Source organism: Rhinolophus ferrumequinum, chromosome 16 (assembly GCF_004115265.2).
Source record: "Rhinolophus ferrumequinum isolate MPI-CBG mRhiFer1 chromosome 16, mRhiFer1_v1.p, whole genome shotgun sequence".
NCBI classification, from domain to species: Eukaryota; Metazoa; Chordata; class Mammalia; order Chiroptera; family Rhinolophidae; genus Rhinolophus; species Rhinolophus ferrumequinum.
The window spans coordinates 14,242,549-14,255,415 of NC_046299.1; the positions used below are offsets into that span (position 1 = coordinate 14,242,549).

At 43.5% G+C, this 12,867-nt stretch overlaps 1 protein-coding gene across 3 annotated transcripts in view; it reads right to left on the bottom strand.

Annotated features, from left to right (window-relative positions):
- Positions 1-12,867, bottom strand: part of CASP7 (caspase 7) — a 33,451-nt gene that overhangs the window by 7,041 nt on the left and 13,543 nt on the right. For all 3 annotated transcript variants that reach the window (XM_033131293.1, XM_033131292.1, XM_033131290.1), the window contains one exon: positions 8-141. In XM_033131293.1, coding sequence (XP_032987184.1) covers positions 8-141 — 134 coding nt within the window. The remainder of the gene's footprint in view (positions 1-7; positions 142-12,867) is intronic.

Below are 12,867 nucleotides of genomic sequence, written 5' to 3' on the forward strand. Positions count from 1 at the left end.
CACCTACCTGTCGATCTGCTGAAGTTCTTGTTGTTTATTATGATGCATTTGCCCACTTTCTCAAAATCCATGTTATACTGATACATAGGCACTCGGTTCCGGGTGGCTTTGATTGATTTCCCAGAGTCAGTTTTCTTCTTACTGCGGAGATATAAAGACAGTCAGGGGCTGTGGAAGAAATTTGGACAGTAATGGCCTCTGGATTTTACTACTAGCATGAAAGGGGTAATAGCTGCAATATCTCTGAAGAAAATACCTGGGGTAAACAGATGGCTCTGTTTAATTGTCACATTTAAAAGGAACATAAATCTTAGTTTTATGAGATGCCAAAGAAATGAAAATTAAAATCATAATGTGATACCAGAATGGCTACTATGAGTTGGTGATCATATATAGCACCTGGAATTGAAAATGGCAGAATCTACTAAAACTGAACTGAAATATATCCTATGACAGAGCCGTTCCGCTCTTGGGTATATACGCCAAAGTGAGCAAACATGTTTACCCAAAGACAGAGCCACACATGTGCGCAGCAGTACTGTGTAGACACAGCCCCAAACAGGAAACAATCCAAACATCCAATTACAACAGAATGGATACAATGTATATATGAAAATCATGAACATAAACAAACCATGATGACATGAAGCCACATGAATGAATCTCACAAATACAGTGAAAGAACCAATATGCAGAAGGGCACCTAGAGTATGACTCTTTTATAAAGTTCAAAAAACTAATACCTGGTATTAGAAGTTGGAGGTGGTTTTCCAACGGTGCGAGGTTAGGGACTAAAAGGGTCATGAGGACTTTCTCAGATGCTGGTCTATTTTGTTCTTGATACAGGTGTTGGCTACAAGGGTGTGTCAGTTAGTGAAAATTCATGTGTGCCCTTTTCTATGTGGATGTTTAAAAAAGAAAGCAGGTCCCTTCTAATCCCCAGATACTAACGTCCTGTTCACCAAAAGTCTAGCACGTAAGCCCTGAAGCTGGACCGTGTGGTATCATTGAGAGGACAGAGAAAAAACTGTCAAATGCAAGGGGATAGCATCCTTGCTAGTCATCCATTCAAATGTAAGTTCCATGAAAGAAGATTTTTTTTTTTAACTGTTCTGAAACATCGCTGAATCCCCAATACCTAGATCAATGCCTGGCACAGAAGTTACTCAATAAGTATTTGATAAACTACAGATCAATATCCCTTATGAATACAGAGGCAAAAATCCTTAACAGAATATTAGCAAGTCAAATTCAGCAATCTATAAATGGGATTATAAATCATGACCAAGTATGACTGATCCCAGGAATACAAGGCTGCTTAACATCCAGAAATCAATTAACGCAATCCATCATATTAACAAAATAAAGAACAAAAACCATAGGATCAACTCGATTTATGTTGAAAACGCATCTGACAAAACCCAACACCCTATTAGGATGAATATACTAAATAAACTGGGATTACAGTGGAAATAACTCAACCTGAAAAGGGCATTTATGAAAAAACTCACAGCTAATATCATACGTAATGATAAAAGGCTAACTGCTTTCCTTCTATGATCAGGAACAACTCAAATCTGTCACTTTTATTAAATATTATGTAATACAAGAGGTTCTAGTCAGGGGAATTTGGTTAAAAATGTGTTATAGGAATGAATGAATGGAGTCTTATTCCCTCATTTTTTGGATATGAAAATGGAGGTCCACAGAGAGGCAGGGTATTGTCCAAGGTCACCCAGCTTGTGACTGGCAAAGTGGGACCATCGCCTAGACCTCAAACTTCCATGTCAGCATTCCAGAGCATGATACCCTGGAAGATGTGTTAGAATTTAGAATGATTTGTCCGCCATTCTCTCCAAGCTCTCGTCAAAAGTTGGAAGAAGTAAAGTGAAAGTGAAAACTAAGCTTGTTACCTGACGACTGTGGGTTCAAAGGTATTTTATGTTGAGTTTTCATTGACTCTTATCTGTTAGTTTCTCAGACTATCTGAAGAGATATGGCCTTTTCCTTATCCCCTCCAATCTAGCTCGCTGCAGATTACAGATGGGCTTTGTACGTGAACCTTCGGATTCCTTGACTGCTACATTTCAACGTCAATATGACTCTCTCCTCCACTTGTGTAAGGCCAAATGTCTTCCATGACATTTTATTTTTAAAAGAGAAATATCCTGCATCTGTTCTCCTCACTTCTCCCTCTCTTTCTTGCTGTCTGTTTACAACGGTGACGTGAGTTCCTGTTCACACTTCTTCCCCAAGAGAGGCAGCACTGAAGAGTGCACTGGACTTGGGGTCAGACAGAGGTCTGCATCCAGCCATCCATGTGACCTAGGTCAGTGAGTCTCTGCCCTTCACAGGGCATCCACTTTCTCTCCTAGAAAATGGAGCCTTCTGGGACTCTCACAGAATTAGACAGGGGACTTGGTGGGAGCAGCCACTCCTGGGCAACCTTCTCCCCTCTCAGGCCTCCACGATAGCTCAGAGAAGTTGAATATCAGCCAAGTGAGTTTCTGCACTGTTGAAGGACATATCATGTGGGAAGGCGTAGGATTTACTTCCTTAGTGCTGCCTTGTCAGTGACCCCTAATGAAGTATCTGTGCACAGCCTTTCACATATACACAGAATCTTTGGTCTTCAAGTTGATGCCTCTAAAGTAGGTAGAGCGGGCAAATCATACCCATGTGTTAGGTCATGATAACAGCAATCAACATTTGTCAGTGCTTACTATGGGCTGGGGTCTTGGTAAATTCTCACCTGCATTTTCTCATTGGCTCCTGACTGGTCTTAAGTCATTTAAGACCATTCAAAGACCCTAATAAGAGGAGCACTAAGTCTGGAGGGTTGGAGGACAATTTATGCATTCAAGCCCTTTCAGAGATAAAATTCAACTTCTATCTTCTGCAATATGAATAATTTTAAAACAAACTGTACAACAATATCCAAAAAATAAACTGTGATGTTTTTAAGCTGTCATTAGCCCATTCTCAATGATTAGCAAAACCGAGCATCTTTTATGAGGAAAACAGGCTTGGATATATGTTCCATGGAAAAAAAGGACTCTGCTTCTATCATTCACAATAGAATTTGGAAATTTAACTGTTCTTTTTTTTTTTTTTTTTTTTAAAGAAACATAATAGGGGAATAAAGATATACATACTTTATAAAGAAAATATTTTCCATGTGAAAAGTACCTTGAAATTGAATGTGATTCTTATACTTGGTAAATATCTCAAAAAGGAGTTAAGAAAAATTTCCCTTAGCTATCCTAACCCTAACTTGAACTCTTAATTTTCAAAATGACCTTAATATCTGCTTCTTTTTTTCTGGATTTGAGTCAGTCAATATTAATTTTTCCTTCAAACCAAAATAGCTGTTTGTTAAACGCAGGTATTCCCAGATCACAGATGTGTATGTACTAGAGAGCGATTATCAATTCACTCCCGCTGAATTCATCTTCCTAAGAAGCACTGGCCTTGCGAAAACTCCATCTGTAGCTTAACTTTGGGGGAATAAAACCTGGTGATCAGCTTAACACATGTAACTAGAGACAAATAAAAGGAGGAAATAACTGTCAAGAAGGCATTAGGGAGAAAGCACCCAGAAAGAAAAAGTCAACTGAAGTCCATTGCATACAAGCATATTCTGTAAGAATCAGAGTCCAAGAGATTAGAGTCCACCACCTAACAGTTGTCAGGCTTTGGGGCAGCTTCTGGGGATTTTCTCTTTTACCCCCTTCTCTCTTGGAGACTCTTGTGAGAGTAGTGCGTTCTGTTCATTTTGCTAATTCTTGCTGCAACGCTGCTGCAGAGTTATTAGTTAAGTAGAGCCTCACATTTAGGAGGGAACTGATTTCTGAGAGGCAACTATTTTAGGGGGGCCTCTAGTTGCTGATTCTGCAGGAACACAGGAGAACTGTTTTGTTTTCCTTTTGTGGGTGACATCTAACACCATTTGGAAATGCTTTTGGCCTGACAAGTTTTCTTCCCTTTTTTCCCCCTTGCCTCTCGTATTTCCAATTTTGAACCTCATAGCATTCCCCAATTAAAAGACCTGGCTGACAGACACACATTTATTCAATTAGCGCCTCACTCCCATAATGACCAGAGGGACAGGTACAAAAGTCCACTTGTGTCTCCACTTCCTGGTTGGACCACAAAGGGCTGGGTCTTTCATCAAAACCACATAGTATCACATAAAAAGAATGCGGAAGCTCTCTCTGTCCTGATGTGGGGTGATTTCCAGTAAGTAGTGTTAAGTATGGACCAAAACAAAAGGGCAGAACAATGAAAATAATACACTACCTTTTGGGGAAAAAAATGGGGGGAAAATATGACATCTTTATATTTGCTTGTATTTGCATAAAGAAGCAATTGAAGGGTGATGTAATGGATAAAGCCATGGATTCCAGTGCTGGACCATCTGGGTTTAAAACCCTGCTCCACCACACAGCTTAGTGACTGTGGTCAAGTTACTTAACCTCTCTGCACTTCAGTTTCCTCATTCACAAAAAGACAAAATGACAGCATCTGCTTCAGAGCTTGTAAACAAGTTAATATTCACAAAGTACAGAGAACAGTGTGCAGCATGTAGTCAATGGTAAATAATCATTATTACTAATATTATTAGTAAATATTATTATTACTAATATTACTATTATATATCATTAAATAATGTGTGATGGGGATCCAGGAGCAGCACAGCAGGAAGGAGTGGGAGAAGGAATTTTGACTGTATCCCTTTGTTAGTATCTGTGAATAAGTTAATTACTCAAAAGATTGAAATAAAATGATTAACAGTTAAAAATCACTTGTTGCAAATGAATTTCAAGATCTGACCTATTTCTAAGATTAGTGGATTCTTACATTTTTGTGCTAATTGTTGGAAGAGCTCCCTGGACACCCCATTTTTCTGTTTTCCGTGGTGCTGTTACCCCTCTCCCTAGCCTTTTAAATTTCTTCCTCCTCGATGTGTCAATAATAATAGTTATAAGTACGTACCATCTTTTGATCTCTCACCACTTTTCATATCATCTCACATGATCTTTCTAACTCTGTGAGGCATTCACCCCATTTTATAGAAAAACATTAGTTTGTCCAAAATCACAAAGCTAGACAGAGGCAGAGCCCAGGTTTACTCGAAGGCCAAGCACCAAGTGTCCTAGTCCAGCGTTTCTCGCCTGTTAAAATTCAGTCACAGGCCTTATCCTAGACCTACACAAGCAGGGTCTCGGGCCAGGCCTGGGCGCTTCCTAGAGAAGCTCACCCCCTCTGAAGTGTGAGGGCCTCGGCACTCGCCCATCTGCCTATTCCGTGGGCCCTCTGGGCTCTGACCTTGCATTACTAGCTCCACCCTTGTTCCGGTCCCCCAGCCACTTCTAGAGCCTATGGAATTGGAAGTCCTGCCAGTTCCACTCTTGGGCAGAGGACAGCGCATCAGCTCATCCTCCCCTACCCAACACCACTCTCCACATGGGCACAGCCTGTGACGCCCCTGGCATTTAGGGCCACGTGTGAGATTTATGACTCTCCACGAAACCTGTACGGTCTCCCAGTCGAGCTGGACATTAAAATGAAATTACCAACACAAGCAAAACGCTTCCAGGAAATGCCCCTCAGCCTGCAATGCCATCCTTCTTCTCCCTGGTTTGCGTCAAGTGGGTGAATCCCCAGCACACCCTTGGTGGAGCGGGAGAACTCACCAGCAACTCATAAAGAGTGGCCGTCTGTTTGGAAATCAATTGCCAGCGCCAAGCAGGTCAACAGATAAACAACTGCTACTGGGCAGGACAAAGGCCTCAAGGGCTCCAAAGAGACTGTGCTAATTAATTAGCCGAGGGCAGGAAGATGGCAGCAGTCCACAGCTCAGCAGGGCAGGTGCTCCCAGGGCTAGGGGCCGGGCAGGGAAGGAGAAGAGTAATAAGAAGCTTTCAAAAATCCAGATTAGAAACTTCCTCAGCTGGCAATCATCCCCCGGAGAGAAGATTTTCTAAAAGTGGCTGTTCTTGCTGTCCTGGTTTCATATGGCCTTTCTGCAGAAGATGCTGGAACATATGACAACTTCTGTGACACAGACCCTGACAGGTGGGCACACTGAGGTTCTTTTAAATCCAGATCAATGAAAATAAGCTTTTCTCCTACATCTGACAATTGGTACAAATGGTGGAGGGACCACTTGTCACTGGGAACAAGTACCATGAATATTGGTATAGTGGTTTATGCTTTACACAGTGTGTTAAAAATCATTATCCCATTTATCCTGCAAAGTCCAGACAAGAGGCATGGAAAGACACAGCAAATAAAAGCTGGCCAGGGTATTTTTTAAGCTAGATTCTACCACTTCCCATTCTACCCTCCCCCTTTTTGTTACTCCTCCCTTTGCTAATCCTCTGCTGATAAGTCTAGCCTTTATCTTGATCTTTTTCACAATGTGAAGACTTTGGCCAACATTACTCAGCTAAGAAGAAACACAGGATTCTTGTTTTGGAACCTGCTGTTAAGAGCAAGGCTCATGATACACCAGACCAGTGAATTAAAAGTTCTAAATCCTCTTAAAGACTCATGTGTTGCACAACTGGCTACAGATTTTAGAAAATAAACCTGGCCTGGAAGTCACTGTGTTTAGGGCTAGATAAGCAAGACTGCAACAACTAGGATAGCCTGGTAGAATGACTTAGTATGTGCATTAATTGTACACGAAAATACAATGGTTCACTACGAAGCTTCCTAACCATGCTTCCTGTTGGGCAAGAACCATGATCTACGTTTCCCAGATGCGTGCAAATAAGCTCAAATCTCTGCTAGAAACGCAGGTAATGCCAGCATCGATTATCAGGAAGGAACTAGATTATCCTAACTTCTTATGTAGGGAGTCATTTTTTGGAACCTCAAATTTCACAGCACGAGGCCAACTCAGTCATTTCAACAAAGTCAGGAGGCAAAATATTACAAACTGATGGCTGTTTATATAAGAAGACCTCCTTGAAGAGTCTACTGCAAACGACTCGTACCAGAAAACATGACAGGGTTAAAAATGCTCTGCCTACTTTACAAAGAAGTGAAAAATCTCAGAAAGTGCACGATGAACTTTTATAATCCACTCTGGGTGCAAGTGTAATTTTCCCCATCACCAGAGTGGATAAATACAGGTTTTATCCTCTTACAGATCCTGTAGGCTGCTCGAAACGTGAATTATATTTGGAAGAGACTATAAGCATGCAAACCGCTCTGGATTTACTTTCTAAAGCATCGCCATGAATAGGACTGCAGTAGCTGGATGTGTGTGCAGACGTTCATCAGCAAGAAAGTAAACACACCCCCAGGCACACATTTCCCCAGGGATGTTTCATTCGGAACTAGAGCTCTGGTTTTCGTAGCTGCTTTGTCTAAATATTTTTGGGATGATTCATTCATGGTTTCAACATTTCAACAGAGGGCATCCCCGACCGTCCTGACATACCAAGGCACAGAGCAAGACTGAAAGGAAAGGAAAGAAGGAAGGCGGTACCTCATGTCTCCATCTGAAAGCACCCCCCTCTGCATCAGAAAGAGGCTTCGCCCTGTGATGACGGGCTGCGAGTTTCCCTCTTCTCTGCAATAATAAAAGCTCAACATGCTCAGAGCTCAGCAGGAGACAGAAGACTGGCACAGCCCGCCCCGGCCCTGAAGGCCTGTGACTGAATCAGCAGTGAGCTGCCCGCTGGAGTTTTCCACAGGACCAGTCACTCTGGGGCTGGGAAAGGCACACTGGCCACTCCCTTCTCTGCTGACCAGCAGAAATGCCCAGGCTCCACACTGCAGCATCCTCCCCACCCCAGGGACAAAGAGACAGACACTCTATGAACATGGGAACCAAAGGAAAAAAGACCCAAATCCCCACCAAGATACAGCCAGTAGCACCATCTTTAAAAACAAAAAACTGGAAACAATAGGGGAATGGTTAAGCAGGAGACCAAGGATTAGAATAAAATCCTACACAGCTATTGAACATGTGAGCACAGAGGCGGGTAACCCATCAAAGTGCCAAATCTACAAAAGGTGGCAGAACAGCACATGCAGGAATTGCAAAATATGTCAAATGATACATACACAAATGAACAAAACAGGAAGTGAGTCTGTGGTGAATCAAACAGTTCAGATTCATTAGGTTTTTTTTTTTTTTCCTTTTAAAGATACTCAAGGTAGTAATACAAATAATGCAGTGAACAACTAGCGAGGCATACCAGATACCTTAATTTTCACATGAGGCATGTAGATGTTTTTCAATGGTTTCGTACAAAGTGATCCAGGAGTTACTATGGTTTCCCATCTCATCTCTCCAAATGCAAAGGGGGATGTGAACACATACAAACCAAACACTTACTTAAGCAAACGACTCAGCTAAGCTTTTCTCAATTTCCTGGTTCAGGGTCACGGTCAATGAAAGGTGTGAAGCTGACAAAGTTGCAACACCTGCTACCCTGGGCAAACTTCCTACTCATTTCCATGCTCAGGTCTGAAAGAGAGAGAAAACTGGCTTTGTACATTTCTCTCTGAAATCCACTGGCCTTCGGAAACAATGTCAGTTTACAACATGCTAACTTATCCCCCTCTTACTTCCCTCTTCCCCTTGAAAACCAAGAGCAGAGAGACCTCTGACAATAAAAACTGACAGAGGACTTAAAAAAAGAGAAATCATCCAGGGGAAATAAAGGATTGAGTTCTCCTTAAATGGCCTCTAACTCAGTGACAGATACAGTGAAGTCTGTAGGATGCTGCGGGCTCCAGAATTTTGAGCAGTTAACACTTGTCCTCATTCTTCCACAACCACCTCATCCATCTCCGTCACCTCCATCAGTATTCACACTCCCCATAACAGATGCCTGCCAGACTGAGAGCCATAAGCTCCATCCAACAAGCTTGGGGCTGGGACATGCAAGGCCGTTGTACACATTCCTGACTTGTGAGCACCTGTTCCTTGAGAAGCAACGGGTCTTATTTTCATAGTACTTTTCTATTAGTAGACTTTATACTAACAGTGTTTTAAAATTTCTATTACTATGAAAACTTCATTATTTACCTCCCTTACTCATTTTTCCTTTTAACCTTAGGGCGGATTTTTTTCCCTCTAGAAGAGCTGGCACCTAAAATAACTGGAGGTATTCTATACATTTTGTACATGTATATAATGTCAAAGTTTCTCAGCCCTGTGACCACGTGGCTCACTCTTCCTCACAGGTGCACTTGGCCGTGTTTATCAGAAAGTCCACTGCTAGCCCTGGGGGAACAGCTATCCATATATCATCCCTTAGCTGAAATGACACAGAAGGGAAGCAGTTTCAATGAAGAGTTCAATTTGCTGACCCACTTGGGTAGAAGAAAAAAAAAACTGCACTGTTGGGGGTTTAACATGGTTAAACAGTGTGACGCCTCTGCAGTTGTGGGTGCCCTTGATGTAATGGGGGTGGGGGGGAATACTGGACTCCAACTTAGGCTTGGGTCTTGGTCCAGGTCATGCTGGGCGACTATGGGGAAAGCACTTTACCTCTCTGGTCTTAACTTTCCTTGATCATCACAGAAGGGAACTGGACAAATGACCTTTTTTTTTTTTTAACTGGAGAATATTGGGGAACAGGGCAATATTGGGGAACAGTGTGTTTTTCCAGGACCCATCAGTCCAAGTCAAGTCTTGGTCCCTCAATCTAGTTGCAGGGGGCAGAGCCCACCATCCCATGCGGGAATCGAACCGCCAACCTTGTTAAGAGTACACGCTCTAACCAGCTGAGTCATACGGCCACCCATAAATGACCTTTAAGGAGTCTTCCAATTTTAACATTACGACGCTGATTTCTTCCTCATCAGGTAATTCAGCAAGCTGACAGTTACTTTAATTCTCACAACAATCCAGTGGACAGGTGCTTACATCCTCATTATGCAGATAAGAAAACTGAGGCTCAAAAAGGTCAAAGGACTTACTATCATCTCTCAACTGGTGAGTGGGAGGCAAGGCCAGGATCTGAACCTGGGTTGTCCCGCTCCACTCCACCACTGCTGCCATTTTAAGTGGCATCATCACCGCTTCAAATACAGCACTAAATCTTTATTACTCTTTATACACAAGTGTGGGAGACAGGCACCCAGTATTCTGGAGTCTGGATTTGAAGGCTGCCTTCATTAAACAGTAAACACCCTGCGTGAGCTTTAATGTTCTTTTCCCTTTAGGGGGCCCAGACCTGGCTTCTGTCAATCAATGGGTGTGACTGAATGGCTTTCATTTAATTTGGAACACATTTTTTGGAACGAGTTAAGGTCTGCTTTCTTTGTTCTTTTTTTTCTTTTCCTCCAATTCCAAAGCGTTGCTTCTTCTGAAACACTTTTTTCCTCCCTCTCCAAATGAAAAGGCAGGCCACCTGGATGTCTCTCATAATTACACAAATAACACATTTTTTAATAGGGACCTGTTTACATATAACACTTACTGGTGGAGAAACCCCAGTTGCCGCCCAGGAGAAAGAAGAATTACAACCAAATTATTAAACACCCTCCAGGAGGGAAAATGTTGGAATGCAAAGATGATACGTAGGAGAAAGTCCCGGAGATCTGTAAAATCAGGAGTTTATCTAAAGTTCTGAAAATGAGCCTTTCTCCTGCCCTCTTCTCTTGGAAACTGGAAGGATAAACAAACCCCTGGGCAGGGACATGCAGGCTCCACCGAGGCCCTGGGGAAATTGGAGAGTGTGTGAAATGTTTGCTACTTTTGTTCTTATTTCCTTTAATACTGACCTTGAGCAGAGCTCAGATAGATTTCACAGCTGATAGGTTCCTGGGCTAGGCCATCATCCAGGATGCCGGATGATGGAATTTAATTTAAATATTTTAATTTATTGTACAGGGCTTGGGCTTGTACCTACAACAGCTCCCAGTGAAGGCACGAGGACCAAACTCACCCCATCCAAGGGTCTCCACTCTCTTTCCCAGAACCTGTGCTATGTATACCCACCATGGACCTAGCCCTGGCAGGCAGGCTCTTCTTAGTCCTGATAGATAATCCCACTGACTTTTCTCCGATAACGCAAGTCCCAACTCCTCCTCTAGCTGCCCTCCTCCTCCTTCTTCTCCCCAGCTCTTAGTCTGTACCCTGCAATTCAGCAATTAGCTATTTTCTGTTATTAGCTCTTTTCTATAGCTGCAACCTAGACACTCAAGAAAAAACTGAGTTTATATCCAGGGCAGGGACCACAGTTAACCTGGATGGCAGGTAACCTGTACTAGGTACTAGGGTCAGCTTTACATCAAGGGGAACCCCTCTGCAAGTTCACAGATGCTAGTAGGCCTTGCGCCACAAACTAGGGCTCATAAAGAATGCAGATTGTGCACCCGGTTGTTTCCCTCAAGTCATTTTTTTAAAAGTCCAAACACTTCACTAATTTTAAATTGATACCTTGGATATTTTTCCTTTGTGGTTTTCTGTGTTTTCCAAATGTTCTTAGGTACCCAGAAAATGAGCAAATATGTTAATAAATTGTTGTTTTGTCAAGGAAAGAACAGTCTGGTATTCAAGGCCCAAATAGAATAGAAATAAAACGATGCTGTGCTTCCATCTAGTGGCAGGGAGATAAAAAAGCCAAGCCAGGTCTGAGTGCTTGAAGTACCTACCTAGGGCCAGCAAGCGCCATCCCGGCTTTGAGGGGAAAGGAGGCTTCTTTCCCTTTCCCCGAATCCTTGAGGTCTCCGGGGCGGGGGAGAGGGGTGGGGTTGGGGAGAGGGCACAGTCTGTCCTCCCTTAGAGACAGGTGGGGGTGCTACTGCCCCCTCCACGGCCTTACCTGACAGTAATTCTGACACCTTGGAGAAGGGAGCTGGGGACGGGACTAGAGGAGGAAAGTGCTGCCACCAGCTGCAGGGAGCACCATGCAGCCAGTGAGGCTCTGACGCGTTGCACTCACACGTCTGACATGTGGGATACAAAGCGCCCCACACACAGAAGAGGGGACAATGGAAGGGGTTGCTGCACCTTCCAGATTTGCAGGAAACCAACCCCTACTGCTGTATTCAGGTTACCCCAATTAGTTCCATGTTAGTAGATTAAACAATCCCAGAGGTTTAACGAGGCACAGAGGTTAACGTGTAGGGTGTCCATGGGCCAGGTGGGGAGATGGACACTCACTCTCTGTGTCAAATCACACTGTTCTGAATCACACTTACAATCTCATCCCATTACACCTGAAGTCCCTGACGCCACCCAAGTTTCTCATAAGGTCTGGGTCAGCAAAGCAGAGGCAGCGGGACCGTTCAGGGGGACAATGAAAAGTGGCAAATGCTGGTGCGGTTCTGTCATTATGACAACGCAATGTATATTTCATCACCCCTTTTTCTAGCAAGAGGGCTCAGTGGTGAGTAAATGATTTCAAGTGGTCCCTGTGGTCCAAGTGCCACTTTGCTCACCGTCTCTACTTCTTCAGCCTCTCTTTCTTGGTCCACGTCCCATTGCTTCTACCTCCCAGGCACTCTGGAGTCTGGCCGGCCCCATCCACCTGCCTGGACCCACTGCCATCCAGACTCCCCACTCTTGCCTGGAGCACAGCCACAGCCTCCGAACTCGCTTCCTCTCCCACAGAGCCCCTTTTCATTCATTCTCCTCCAGTGCAGCTCGGCTGTTCCTTATTTGTGTGCATGTAAGTGTGTGTGTGTGTGGGGGGGGCGGGGGCGGGTATAAGGATCAAGTCACTCTTCTGCTTACATCCCGAGTGACCTCCCTGTTCTTAGGATTGATTTCAAATCTTAATGTGACCTGCAGATAAGCCCTCCTAAAATCTGGTGTCTGCCCATTTCCCTCCATCTCCCCTCTGCCATCCCTCCACATCCCACAATCCTGCCAGCTAGAATGATCCTGGA